Source organism: Muntiacus reevesi, chromosome 5 (genome assembly GCF_963930625.1).
Source record: "Muntiacus reevesi chromosome 5, mMunRee1.1, whole genome shotgun sequence".
Classification (NCBI taxonomy): domain Eukaryota; kingdom Metazoa; phylum Chordata; class Mammalia; order Artiodactyla; family Cervidae; genus Muntiacus; species Muntiacus reevesi.
In genome coordinates, this window is record NC_089253.1 from 43,543,521 (window position 1) to 43,556,034 (window position 12,514).

Sequence of the window (12,514 nt, forward strand, 5' to 3'; positions counted from 1 at the left end):
CTCCCCCATATGCCTCCAGATCTAACTTCGAAGGCCCCCTTCCACTTCTGGCCTTCACGATTCTTCCTCCTCTGAAGGTCTGGACCCTCCCAGACCCAGGGTGTCATCCCCTCGCCCTCTGTCCTCTGACTGGCCGGGGTCTGACCCTTGGAGGGCAACTGACTGCCAGCCAGACCTCCAGTGGTGGGTGTCACTGCCTCTGCTCCCCGGGCCTCCGGCTGATGGTGGGGTTCTGGACCCTTCCGGGCCGCCCATCCTTTTCCTTCTTCCTCTCAGAGCGCAGAAGCGACTCACCATCTTGAAGCTGGGATGCTAGGGGGTAGGGGGAGGGAGGGTGAAACGCATTTATAGAGCAGCTGCCTGTGCTGGGGCTGGGCAGGGCAGGGGCGTTCTTCAGATGGGCAGATGAGCCCTCCTGGAGTGCAGGGCCCACCGGAACCCTTAGCATCTATAGCAACTGGGAAAACGGAAATTTCTGTTTTTAATTAAAAAGAGCTTTTTATTGAGGTACCTATACACAGGAAAGGAATGCATTTTTGCAAACTAAATATATGCTCGCAAGCAGTATACGATGAGTGTTCCAGAGTGTGGCACCTCTGGTGTACTATTGAACTTTGTTCCTCTCGAAGCCTTAACTTCCCCTTCTGTAAAATGGGCCAGCTGCCACCCACAACCCAGGCCTCTGTACCGAGGGCCCAGGGCACTCAGAGAGGAGCCCGCCCAGCCCTGCGTGCTGTGCGTGGCCGACAGAGAGCTGTCGGCCCATGACAACCCACGCTCTTTGTTATCTGTTCGGACCTGCTCGGGGCAGGGAGGGGTGAGATTCGGGACAGATGTTCTCCATGGACCATGTCCTCCTTGCAGGATGTCAGGACGCCCAGCTCGGATGCAGTGGTAACATCCCATTGTTGGATTGTTGCCGTGTGATGGAGCGTGGCGATGGTGATGGTGGGAGTGGTGGAGCCCCGTGGGCGGTCCTGACCTGGAGCCCTCCACGTGGCCTCTGTCCTGCAGGGGTGGGGGCCGGGATGTGAGCGGTGTGCGCCCCGGCAGTGTGGCCTTGTGGCGGCATCTGTGGTCAAGGTGATAGGCGTGGCAGGAAGGGCTGCTGGGGCCTGGCGGGGGTCGTGGGGACACATGGTAGCCCTCGGTGATTCCAGTAACTATAGCTGCCTTGAAAGAGCCTCTGAACGGGTGCTGCGCCCACCCAGGCGGTGTCCCGGCCGTGCCCAGGGATGGAAGGCAGGGGCCGGGAGCCTTGGGCACAGGCCGGGTGGGGGCCCCGGGGTGGTCTGGGCACACAGCCCTGCCTGCCAGGCTGTGCGGCCTGCAGCTCAGCCAGGGTCCTCACAGTTTGCTTCTGTCCCACAGCCTCGCCGCTCCTCCTATTTGCCAACCGCCGGGATGTGCGGCTGGTGGACGCCGGCGGAGTCAAGGTGGAGTCCACCATCGTGGTCAGCGGCCTGGAGGACGCAGCGGCCGTGGATTTCCAGTTCTCCAAGGGAGCCGTGTATTGGACAGACGTGAGCGAGGAGGCCATCAAGCAGACCTACCTGAACCAGACGGGCGCTGCTGTGCAGAACGTGGTCATCTCCGGCCTGGTGTCGCCCGATGGCCTGGCCTGCGACTGGGTCGGCAAGAAGCTGTACTGGACGGACTCGGAGACCAACCGCATCGAGGTGGCCAACCTCAATGGGACGTCCCGGAAGGTCCTCTTCTGGCAGGACCTTGACCAGCCACGGGCCATCGCCTTGGACCCCGCGCACGGGTAAACCCAGTGCCTCACCTCCCTGGGGGTTTGGGGGGGGGTGGTTGTTCAGTCGCTCAGTCATGTCTGGCTCTTTGCAACCCCGTGGACTGCAGCATGCCAGGCCTTCCTGTCTATCACCATCTCCTGGAGCTTGCTCAGACTCATGTCCATTGAGTCGGTGATGCCATCCAACCATCTCATCCTCTGCTGCCCCCTTTTCCTCCTGCCCTCAGTCTTTCCCAGCATCAGTTTCTTTTCCTGATGGAGGAGTGGGTGGGGCTGTGATTTTTCTCTTGAATTTACTTGAGACCAAGTACCTTTTTCAGAGGAAACCCGCAGTCTTAAAATGAGTCCACCCTGCAGAATTTGTTGAAACACCCTGGAATGTGTTTCTTTTCTAAACTCACTGCAACCGATGTGCTTGGCCGTGGATCTGAATTGTTAAACGTCTCAGTGTGTGTGTGAGTGTCTGAGGAGGGTTCGGGCACTCTGCCAGGTAGAACCCACACCTTTCACCTTCTTTATGACTACATCAGCAGAACACGGTGGAAAAAGTGAAACTCCCCATCCAGATGTGGAACTTGCAAAAAATTGTTGCTCTGGTGTCTTCTGGAAGCCCTCTGCTCCTCCCTGCTTCGTGGTCTGGCTGAGCTCACGTGACCCCCGGAGGCTCAGGGCCCAGCCCCAGTTCCAGGTGGGGTGTTGTGAGTGGCGGGAAAGCTAAGAACTTACGCAGAGCTGAAGGCTGGGCTGGAGGGATGGAGAGGAGATGGCAAGCTGCCCTCCAGGCCATACTAGTGGCAGGCTTTCCTAGCGGGAGCTCTTGACTTAGTCACCCTTGGCCCTCTGTCCCCTCCTCCCAGCGCCTGGGAAGGACACACCCTTAGCTGGGCGGTGTCAAGCCTGGTGCCCGCCCACTGGCCACGCCCAGCCCACTGCTGGGTCCGCAGGCTCCTCTGCTGTGCGCTCATCAGGAATGGCTGTCGGGCATCTTTGGAACAGAAACGCAGTAGGACCCTGGTTTCTGATCCTGTTGCCCACTGCTGCCCTGGGGGTGGTGCTGGCTGCCCTGCCTGCAACCTGGGTTGGAGGGACCTCTCAGCCCGCCTGGGATGGGTGGAATGAGGGCTGAGGGCGGAGGCCTGTCCTGCCAGGGCGGGTGCCTGAGTAGCATTCGGGGAGCACGCTAGGTGAGGGGGGGCACTTGAGTGGCCGCGTAAAGTTCCTTCCGTGGGCTTCTCAGTGTGTTGACTGAGAACGTGCCCTCGACTACATCTTGATGCCAGGGAAGAGTGGTTCCTCTGGAGCTGCTGGGTTGTGTAAAAGCTTAGAGTGTGTGTGTGTGTGTGTGTGTGTGTGTGTGTGTGTGCATGCATTGCCGGAAAGTGTGTCTGAGCCTCTGAGTGTGGGCCTGGAGGGTGTGAGCGTGTGTGTTGGTACCTATTTGAGTGTACCTCTGAGTGCACCTGTGAGCACACGTGTGCCTGTGTCTGTGTACATGCATTGGGGGTGGGTGCGTGAGATTGATTGCCCTTGGTAGCTGACTCGCTGAGGTCAGGCCAGACAGGCCTGGTGCCCTCACTCCCGAGGGCCGCCCCAGCATCCCGGGTGGGGGGCATGCCAGGCGGTGACTTATCTTTAGGCCCCCTCACCCACGGAGGAAGGCTGAGCCACTCCAGCTGCCGGGGGGGGGCTTGGTGGGCAAGCTGATCTTCCAGGAGGCTCTCTGCATTGCCTGGGAAATGGTCCCTGCCTCAGGCCTCTCCCATCCCGCAGTGTGGCCGCAGGGGTCACAGAGGGTCACTGTCTTCTGGGTCATGGTGGCTGGGGTGGCTGAGTCCCTCTGGCTAAGAGGGGGCATCCGTCAGCAGCGGGAGAGGCTGAGGGGAGCAGCCCTGAGGTCGTCACAGTGCGCTGGGGAGGGTGCCGAGAGGGGCGTGTGCCACGGGAGGGGGCGGCAGGGCGCGGGCACAGAGCAGAGGCGGGGGCCTCCCGCTGTGGTCAGGAGCCTGGGACGTCTCTCGGTAGCATTTGAGCAGAGACATGAAGAGATGAGGGCAGGAGACACCTGGGGGAAGGGTTTCTGGGCAGAGGGCGCAGCTAGCAGGAGGGCCCTGGACCTGTTGCAAGGGTGGGTGTGTGGGGGGGCAGGACGGGCTTTGAGGGGAGGGGTCGCTGGTCTGACTCATGCTTAAGGGGCTCTCTCTGGCTCTTGGGGTGAGGGGAAACTTTAGGGTGGGAGCTGAGAACTCCATTAGCAGCTGTTACTGCGCTCCTGGCAAGAGAAGGTGGACAGGACTGGGCCAGTGGGTGGGGGGTGAATGGATTAGAGGTAGTGGGCTTGTAGTGGGGGGTCTGTTTTGAAGCTGGAACCGTCTGGATTTAGGCAAGAAGGGAGGACGGTGCAGGGCTGCCCTGTGCCTCGGCATCCCCATCTGTACAGGGTTGTGACCCTGGCCCGTGTCATGAACACCAAGAACGGTTGTAGCATCAATAAATGGTCACTATTGTTATGTTAAAAATGCCCCTTCCGCCTGCCTGAAATGTAGTCTTCATATCTGTGCACAGACTTCTTTTTTCTCTTCCTTACAACCTTTTGCCGTCTTGGTTGGGAGGTGCTTGGTACTTGGTTGGGAGGTGCTGGTGCTTGGTTGGGAAGTACTCAGGAGGCACTTGGTGCTTGGTTGAGTGATGCTTGGTGCTTAGTTGGGAGGCGCTTGGTGCTTAGTTGGGAGGTGCTTGGTGCTTAGTTGGGAGGTACTGGGTGCTTGTTTTGGATATGCTTGGTGCTCAGTCAGGATGTGCTTGGTACTCAGTTGAGAGGTATTTGTGCTTGGTTGGGAGGTGCTTGGTACTTGTTTGAGAAGTGCTTGGTGCTCAGTTGGGTACAGTCTTCATGCTCACACCCACACTGGCATTGCCTGTAGCATTCACAGGAGTTGGTCCATCTCTGGCTCTGGCTTGTCTTATTTGAAATCTTTTCTGATCTTGCCTTTGAATTCTCTCCTCAGATCCTGCTGGGATCACAGCCCTGCCCCTGGGGGCAGAGTTGACTTTGGTGTTGAACCTTGGGCAGGATTTCTGAGGCCCCAGCCTCTCCCCCTAAGCTCCTCCTTCCCCGGTGATGTGTCTGATGTATGCTGGAGCGAAAATGATGCTGCCAAGTGTCACTCTCACCAGCTGGAATGAGGGCGAGAACTCTGCACTGTGGTCCTAGGCTGGCTGTCTGGGGTGTGGTTAATGTCAACAGTGCCTGCTTTATCTTCTTAAGCACTGCTGCTCAGCAGGGGTGGACTCTAGGCTGGTGCAGAGGAACCATAGGCAGCACCCCAACCTCGCTAAACACTGGCCTGGTGGTGGCCCTTGGTGTGAGCTTGAGCTGAGTCCTGGGACAGTGGGTTTCTTTCTCCACCCCGGCCACAGGTGTGAGGCTGCAGGGGGCATCACCACCTCCCCCAGCCCCGTGGGAGGCTCTCCTGTCTCCCTGTGTCCTCTTGTGATGTCCTCTTTCTGCCTTACAACTGGGGTCCCTCCTCTAATGAAGGGATCCTGCCCCAGATGTCATTAGGAGGGTCCTCAGTCCTAACGTCCACCCCAGGCTGCACGTGACCAAGAGCCCCACAGGCAGAAGGGCCCACAGACCCCGGGGACTGGACTTGGGCCGTTTCAGCAGTGGCACAGTGAGTGCCCAGGCCAGGCACCTCCGCTGCCAGCATCAGGTGCCCACGTGGGGGGCAGAGCAGGCCTCTCTGGCCCCGAGGCCCTGGGGCTGGGAGGACATCGGCCTCGCGCGGGGGCGGGCAGTGGGGCCCATGCCTGTACCAGCCCACCAGGGGCTGCGGTGGCTCCTGGGTCTCCAGCTGAAGCCAGGCTGAAACCCAACCCCCTCTTTAAACTGCAAAATGGCCCTTCCCTAAAATAAGACCCGACCACAACCGCACCAGCCGCGGCCCTCTGCGCTGAGCCCAGGCTGCAGTGCTGGGCCTCGGAAGTTGCTGCTCCTCCATGGAACTTGGCGGGGCCTCCGGCGGCGTCCAGGCCCGGCACGAGCACGTCCGCGCCGGCCGGGCTCTGGGAGCGGGGCGGCCCGCGAGTTCCCCATTTAAGGAAACCAGCCGGCCTCTGTTATGAAACCCGGGGGAAGGAATTTGAATTATGCTCCTCGCGGAGGTCCTGAGCCTGCGCTTTTTCCGGCCTTTCCTGCTGGCCTCCGAGGAGCCTCTGGGGAGGGCATGAGTGGAGGGCTCTGAGATTTATTCTCCTGATACCTTCTGGGCAGCTGGGGGGCCGGAGGCTGGGCTCGTTCCAGGCTGCTGGGGGTGGGAAACACGCAGGGAGGGAAAGTCGCCCGCACCAGGCCTGCGGGAGCCTTTGCAGCTGGCCAAGGGCACCTGTAAGCCTCAGGGGCCAGGAGAGGTTCACCACCGCCCCAGGCGGGCAGAGGGCCGTGTGTCCCCAGGTGGACAGGCCTTGGCCCCAACGAGAAAACCACACTCTGCTCCTCCTGGAGCCTGTGACCGGCATAGCGCACCCTTTCAGAGCCTCGGTTTTCTCCCTTGTCCCGCTGAAATAGTAATTCCTGCTCTTCCTGCATTTTGAATTGTGGTGCTGGAGAAGACTCTTGAGAGTCCCTTTGGACTACAAGGAGATCAAACCAGTCCATCCTAAAGGAAATCAACCCTGAATATTCATTGGGAGCACCGATGCTGAAGCTGAAGCTCTGATACTTTGACCAGCTGATATGAAGAGGCGACTCTTTTGGAAATGACCCTGCCCTGATGCTGGGAAAGACTGAGGGCAGGAGGTGAAGGGGTGACAGAGGATGAGATGGTTGGATGGCATCACTGACTCAATGGACATGAGTTTGAGCAAACTCAGGAGGAAGGTGAAGGACTGGGAAGCCTGGCGTGCTGCAGTCCATGGGATCGCAAAGAGTAGGACACGACTTAGGGACTGAATGACAACTGCGTCACTTCTTGCTAGATGCAAAGAAGCGTGCCTAAGAGGCTTTTTGGAGAGGCGTTCTGAGTTCTCTGTCCCACGGGGCTGGAGAACAGGGGAGCTTGGGACAGCGGGGTATGGCTGGCCCCTCGCTGCACGTGAAGCCCCCGCAAGCTCGTTCTCATCATCTGTCACAATCCAGCAGCACCAGCTCCGACATGACCCCCCTCACTTGGCCCCACAGATGGGGGTGGTCCTCAGAGCTCCATCTCAGGGGATGGCAGCCGTGTGCATGGAGTTTTCTCTCTCCCGCTGGACGGAGACCCCCAAAGGGCAAGGCTGGGCCTGGTCTCCCCAAAGCTCCTGCTGGCTTCGCTGGTCCCTGGTGACCGGCAGCACAGGGTTTGTGGTGAGGTTTTACCTCTGAAGTTGAGGTGAGAGCCGAGGGGCGGGGGAGGAGCTTGATTGGTAATAGAAGCTGCTGAAAGGGAAGCCCATGGTCCAGGGAACTAGGATGCTCATGAAGTCACCTGTTGTCACTCCCGGTATCCCACAGCCTCTCTGGTCCCCGTCTGGGCTTGAGCTTCCTCCCTGACCGCCCCCCCCACCACAACAGGACAGGTGGCTCCTAGGAGCCACCCCTTCCAGACTGACACCCGTTTGCCCAGCGTAAACCAATCATTTGTTTCTAAAGCAGCCTCTAAGGCCGAGGGTAGTGGGATTTGCTGATTGCCCAGGACTCTTCTGTGCTGCCCCAGAAGGGGGTGTGGGGGCAACCACTGCAGCTGGAGAGTCTCATGGGGGAGAGGGCCCTTCAAGGGGAATCCAGGCCCTGTTCCCCCTCCACTGTGGAGAGACGCTGATGGATAGAGAACAGGTCTGCCCCTTTGTGTCCTGTGACTGACCCACAGCCGAAGGGGCCGAGAACCCAGGAGATGCGTGCCCTCCAGGCTGGTGGGTCCCCTCTGCCCTCCACTGAAGGGCCACATGGAGCGGGCATCCCGCTAGGACAGCTGGGCCCTGATGGAGTTTGAACCCGTCACCCGAGATGCATGCATATTATCTCTGCTCTCATGGTGGGACATCAAATAAGGAAGCCTCTACACAGGCGATGGGTTCTGGCTGGAGACCCTGAGATCATGGTTAAGCAGAGCAGAATCACCCATAGCCCACTTTGGAATAACTGAGATGTTTATAATTTGTTTTTTTTGGCCACACCAAAATAAATAGGGCATGTGGGATCTTAGGCCCCTGTGATGGAAGTGCAGAATCTTAACCACTGGACCACCTAGAAAGTTCCAACAGACTTTATTTTTTTTTTAAGCAGTTTTAGGTTCACAGTAAAAATGAGGGGGGGGGGTATAAAGAGAGGTCCCACATATCCATGAAAATTTAATGGCTTTTGACAGAGATTTAGTGTTACATGTCCACCATTGTCGGAGAAGGCAATGGCACCCCACTCCAGTACTCTTGCCTAGAAAATCCCATGGGCGGAGGAGCCTGGTGGGCTGCGTCCATGGGGTCGCTACGAGCCGGACACGACTGAAGCGACTTAGCAGCAGCAGCAGCAGCAGCAGTCCACCATTGTGTTATCCTGTGGCGGTGGGTGGTTTAGTCCTTCGCTAATTTCCTGTCCAACTCTTGCGACCCCATGAACTGTAGCCCGCCAGGCTCCTCTGTCCATAGGATTTCCCAGGCAGGAAGACTGGAGTGGGTTGCCATTCCCTTCTCCAGGGGATCTGCCTAACCCAGGGATCGAACTCAGGTCTCCTGCACTGCAGGTAGATTCTTTATCGACTGAGCTACCAGGGAAAGTCCCGTATTATCCTGTAGAATCATTTCACTGCCCTGCATATACTCTGCGTTCCACTCATTCGTCCCTCCCGAGCCCAGAGCAGCCCCTGATCTTCTTACTGTCTTCATAGTTTTGTCTTCAACAAAGTGTCCTGTGTGGGAACCAGAGTATGCAGACATTTCACGCTGACCTCTTTCACTTACTAATATGCATTTCGTGTTGCTCTGTGTCTTTTCACAGCTTAATAGCTCATTTCTTTTCAGTGCACAGTAACATTCCATTATACATGTTTTAGCTGCCTTTTAGAAGAAGTTCATTTACGGCATTTTCATAGGAGCAAAAAATCAGAAAACTGCAAACGTTCAGTGTGGAATCACTTAAATAACTTATGGAGCCTGGTGGGTTATAGTCCAGTCAGTCAGTTAAGTCACTCATGGACTGCAGCACACCAGGTTTCCCTGTCCATCAACTCAAACTCATGTCCATTGAATCAGCAGCGCCATCCAACCATCTCATCCTCTGTCGTCCCCCTCTCCTTCCGCCTTCAGTCTTTCCCAGCATCAGGATCTTTTCCAATGAGTCAGTTCTTCACATCAGGTGGCCAGAGTATTGGAGTTTCAGCTTCAGCATCAGTCCTTCCAATGAATATTCAGGACTGATTTCCTTTAGGATGGACTGGTTGGATCTCCTTGCAGTCCAAGGGACTCTCAAGAGTCTTCAACACCACAGTTCAAAAACATCAATTCTTTGGTGCTTAGCTTTCTTTATAGTCCAACTCTCACATCCATACATGACTACTGGAAAAACCAAAGCTATGACTATATGGGCCTTTGTTGGCAAAGTAATGTCTCTGAATTTTAACATGCTGTCTAGGGTAGTCATAACTTTCCTTCCAAGGAGTAAGCGTCTTTTAATTTCATGACTGCAGTCACCATCTGCAGTGATTTTGGAGCCCCCCAAAATAAAGTCTGTCACTGTTTCCATTGTTTCCCCATCTATTTGCCATGAAGTGATGGGACCAGATGCCTTGATCTTAGTTTTCTGAATGTTGAGTTTTAAGCCAACTTTTTCACTCTCCTCTTTCACTTTCATCAAGAGGCTCTTTAGTTCTTCTTTGCTTTCTGCTATAAGTGTGGTGTCATCTGTATTTCTGAAGTTAATATTTCTCCCAGCAATCTTGTTTATAGTCCACAGGGTTGCAAAAGAGTTGGATGTGACTTAGCGACCAAACAACAACAAAATTCCCCTTAAAAGAACAAGAAAGATTCCTTTTAATAAGAAGAAGAGAGTACTCAGAAGATACTGCTCAATGAGAACTAGTGGAAACAAGGATATTTCATTATCCAGCTTTGATTAATAAATAATATGTTAGTGGGGATTCCACACTTTCATTGCCAAAGGTGTGGGTTCAATCCCTGGTTGGGGAACTAAGAACCCACAAGCTTCCTGGACAAAAAAAAAATACGTAGCACTAATTGCTTGAAAGTAAATCGGAAGTAATAATATCCCGTGGCCTAAACACTGGGTGAGATTTCCGGGCAGATTCATCGTCTCTGTTTCATATGCTTGCATTCATGTAGACAGGAAAGAAAAACCAAATAAAAGCAAGCTTTCTATCCTCGTAGGTATATGTACTGGACAGACTGGGGAGAGACGCCTCGGATCGAGCGGGCAGGGATGGATGGCAGCACCCGGAAGATCATCGTGGACTCGGACATTTACTGGCCCAATGGGCTGACCATCGACCTGGAGGAGCAGAAGCTGTACTGGGCGGACGCCAAGCTCAGCTTCATCCACCGCGCCAACCTGGACGGCTCCTTCCGGTAAGTCCCGGCTCCGGGCCCTCCCCTCCTCTCTGGCCCGTCAGTCCCCTCTGGGGACTGGTTGGCCCTTCTCTACTCAGGCTGGTGGTCTTGCATCTGAAAACCTGGGGGCCTCAGCACGCAGGCCTCCTCAGAACAGAGATCGGTAATGGTGTGAGCACCATATCTGACATCCCACCCAAGCGGGGTCTCGGGAGGCACCTGTATCTGTTTTATGGCAAAATGTAGAAGGTTCATTCTAAGTGGGATGGAAAAGGCAATAAAGAACCTCTCGTCCACATTCAGGTTTTGCCACCAAAGTGCTTTCAAATTTCAGAGTTTTTGGTTTCAGTATTGCAGATAAGCGATTGTGGACTCAGGCCCTGGAGTTGATGGGGTGCGATGACTTATCTGCACACCTTCCTCCTCCCAGCACTGAGTTTCTGGAGGCAGAAGCATGGCCAGAATTTTGTTCACTGCATTCCTGTCTGGCTAGAGGACCTTACGTATAGTAGGTGCTCAATAAAATAAGCTGAATGAATGAAAAGAATGTTGTCTTTGTTGGTAATTGCTGTTAGGGCTTGCTGGTCAGCTGGTCAGCCTAACAGCTTAAAATGCTTCATGACATTTTACATGTAAGGAAACCCCCCGAGCCCGCACCCCGCCTGCCTGCCTGCCCGCCCTTACAAGTCAAGGGTGGTTTATTCACTGACTTCCTGCCTGCTGGCTCTGTGCCAGGTCTTGGGACTTCTCCCGCTTGAACAGACCCTGAACCTACACTGGTGGGGCTCCTGGGCCAGGCGGGCAGTGTGTGGGTGCTCAGGGTTGTGGTGACACTGCATGGGGACGATGCAGCAGCCGGACCTCTGCAGACACAGGTAGATGCCAGCTGGAGCAGTTGTGAAGAGGTGGCAGTCTTGTCACATTTTATTCAGGCCATGTGCCGTGATCATTTGCCGCTGTGTATCAAAGTACCCCAGACCCTGGCGGCCTGAAGCAGTGAACAGATTTCTGGGGGCATCTGAATTTAGGAGGGGTTTAGCTGGTGGGTTCTGGCTCTGAGTGTATTCTGAGGTTATAGTCAAGCTTCCAGCTTGGGCTTTGGTCACTGAAGGCAGGACTGTGGCTGGAAGACCCACCTCTAAGGTCACTCTCCTGGCTGTCGGCAGGAAGCCTCAGTGCCTCTTGGGCATCTTAGAGCTGAGCTGTGTGTGCCCCAGCTGATCTGAAACGTTCCCTCCCATTGTCCTTGGATCACAGCCTGGCCTGGGGCCTGTTTGAGGTTTGGTGGCCTGTGGAACCGAGGTCCTTGGAGAACTGAGTGATCCAGGCAATTATGAAGGGTGAGCATTAGAGTCTATAGAGGCTGCGGGTGGGAGTGCCCTACTCAAGGGGTTGTGATGAAGGGCAGTGAGGATGATGGTGGCATTTAAATCATGGTAGTGGTGGTGGTAGTGATATTCATGGTGATGGTGGTGGTGGTAGTGATGATGATGATGATGGTGATGTTGATGGAGGTGGTAGCAGGATGATGTGATGGTGATGATGGTGATGGTGGTGGTGATGACATGATGGGGGTGATGATGGTGGTGATGATGGTGGTGATGACATGATGGTGGGGATGATGGTGGTGATGAAGGTGATGATGGTGGTGATGAAGGTGATAGTGGTGATGAAGGTAATGATGGTGGTGATGAAGGTGATGATGGTAGTGATGAAGGTGATGACATGATGGTGGTGATGATGGTGATGATGGTGGTGATGAAGGTGATGATGGTGGTGATGAAGGTGATGACATGATGGTGGTGATGGTGGTGATGAAGGTGGTGATGGTGGTGATGAAGGTGATGATGGTGGTGATGGTGGTGATGACACAATGGTGGTGATGAAGGTGATGATGGTGGTGATGACATGGTGGTGATGAAGGTGATGATGGTGATGATGGTGGTGATGACATGGTGGTGATGAAGGTGATGATGGTGACGATGGTGGTGATGACATGATGGTGGTGATGAAGGTGATGGTGGTGATGAAGGTGATGGTGGTGATGATGGTGGGAAGGTGATGGTGATGATGGTGGTGATGATGGTGTTGATGAAGGTGATGATGGTGGTGATGATGGTGGTGATGATGGTATTGATGATGGTGATGATGGTGGTGATGAAGGTGATGATGGTATTGATGAAGGTGATGATGGTGGTGATGATGGTGGGGATGATGGTGGTG

General features: G+C 55.2%; 1 protein-coding gene across 2 annotated transcripts in view; it reads left to right on the forward strand.

Moving 5' to 3' along the window:
- Positions 1 to 12,514, forward strand: part of LRP5 (LDL receptor related protein 5) — a 121,851-nt gene that overhangs the window by 32,969 nt on the left and 76,368 nt on the right. For both annotated transcript variants that reach the window (XM_065937933.1, XM_065937934.1), the window contains exons 2-3: positions 1,372 to 1,768; positions 10,112 to 10,309. In XM_065937933.1, the coding sequence (XP_065794005.1) occupies positions 1,372 to 1,768; positions 10,112 to 10,309 (595 nt within the window). The remainder of the gene's footprint in view (positions 1 to 1,371; positions 1,769 to 10,111; positions 10,310 to 12,514) is intronic.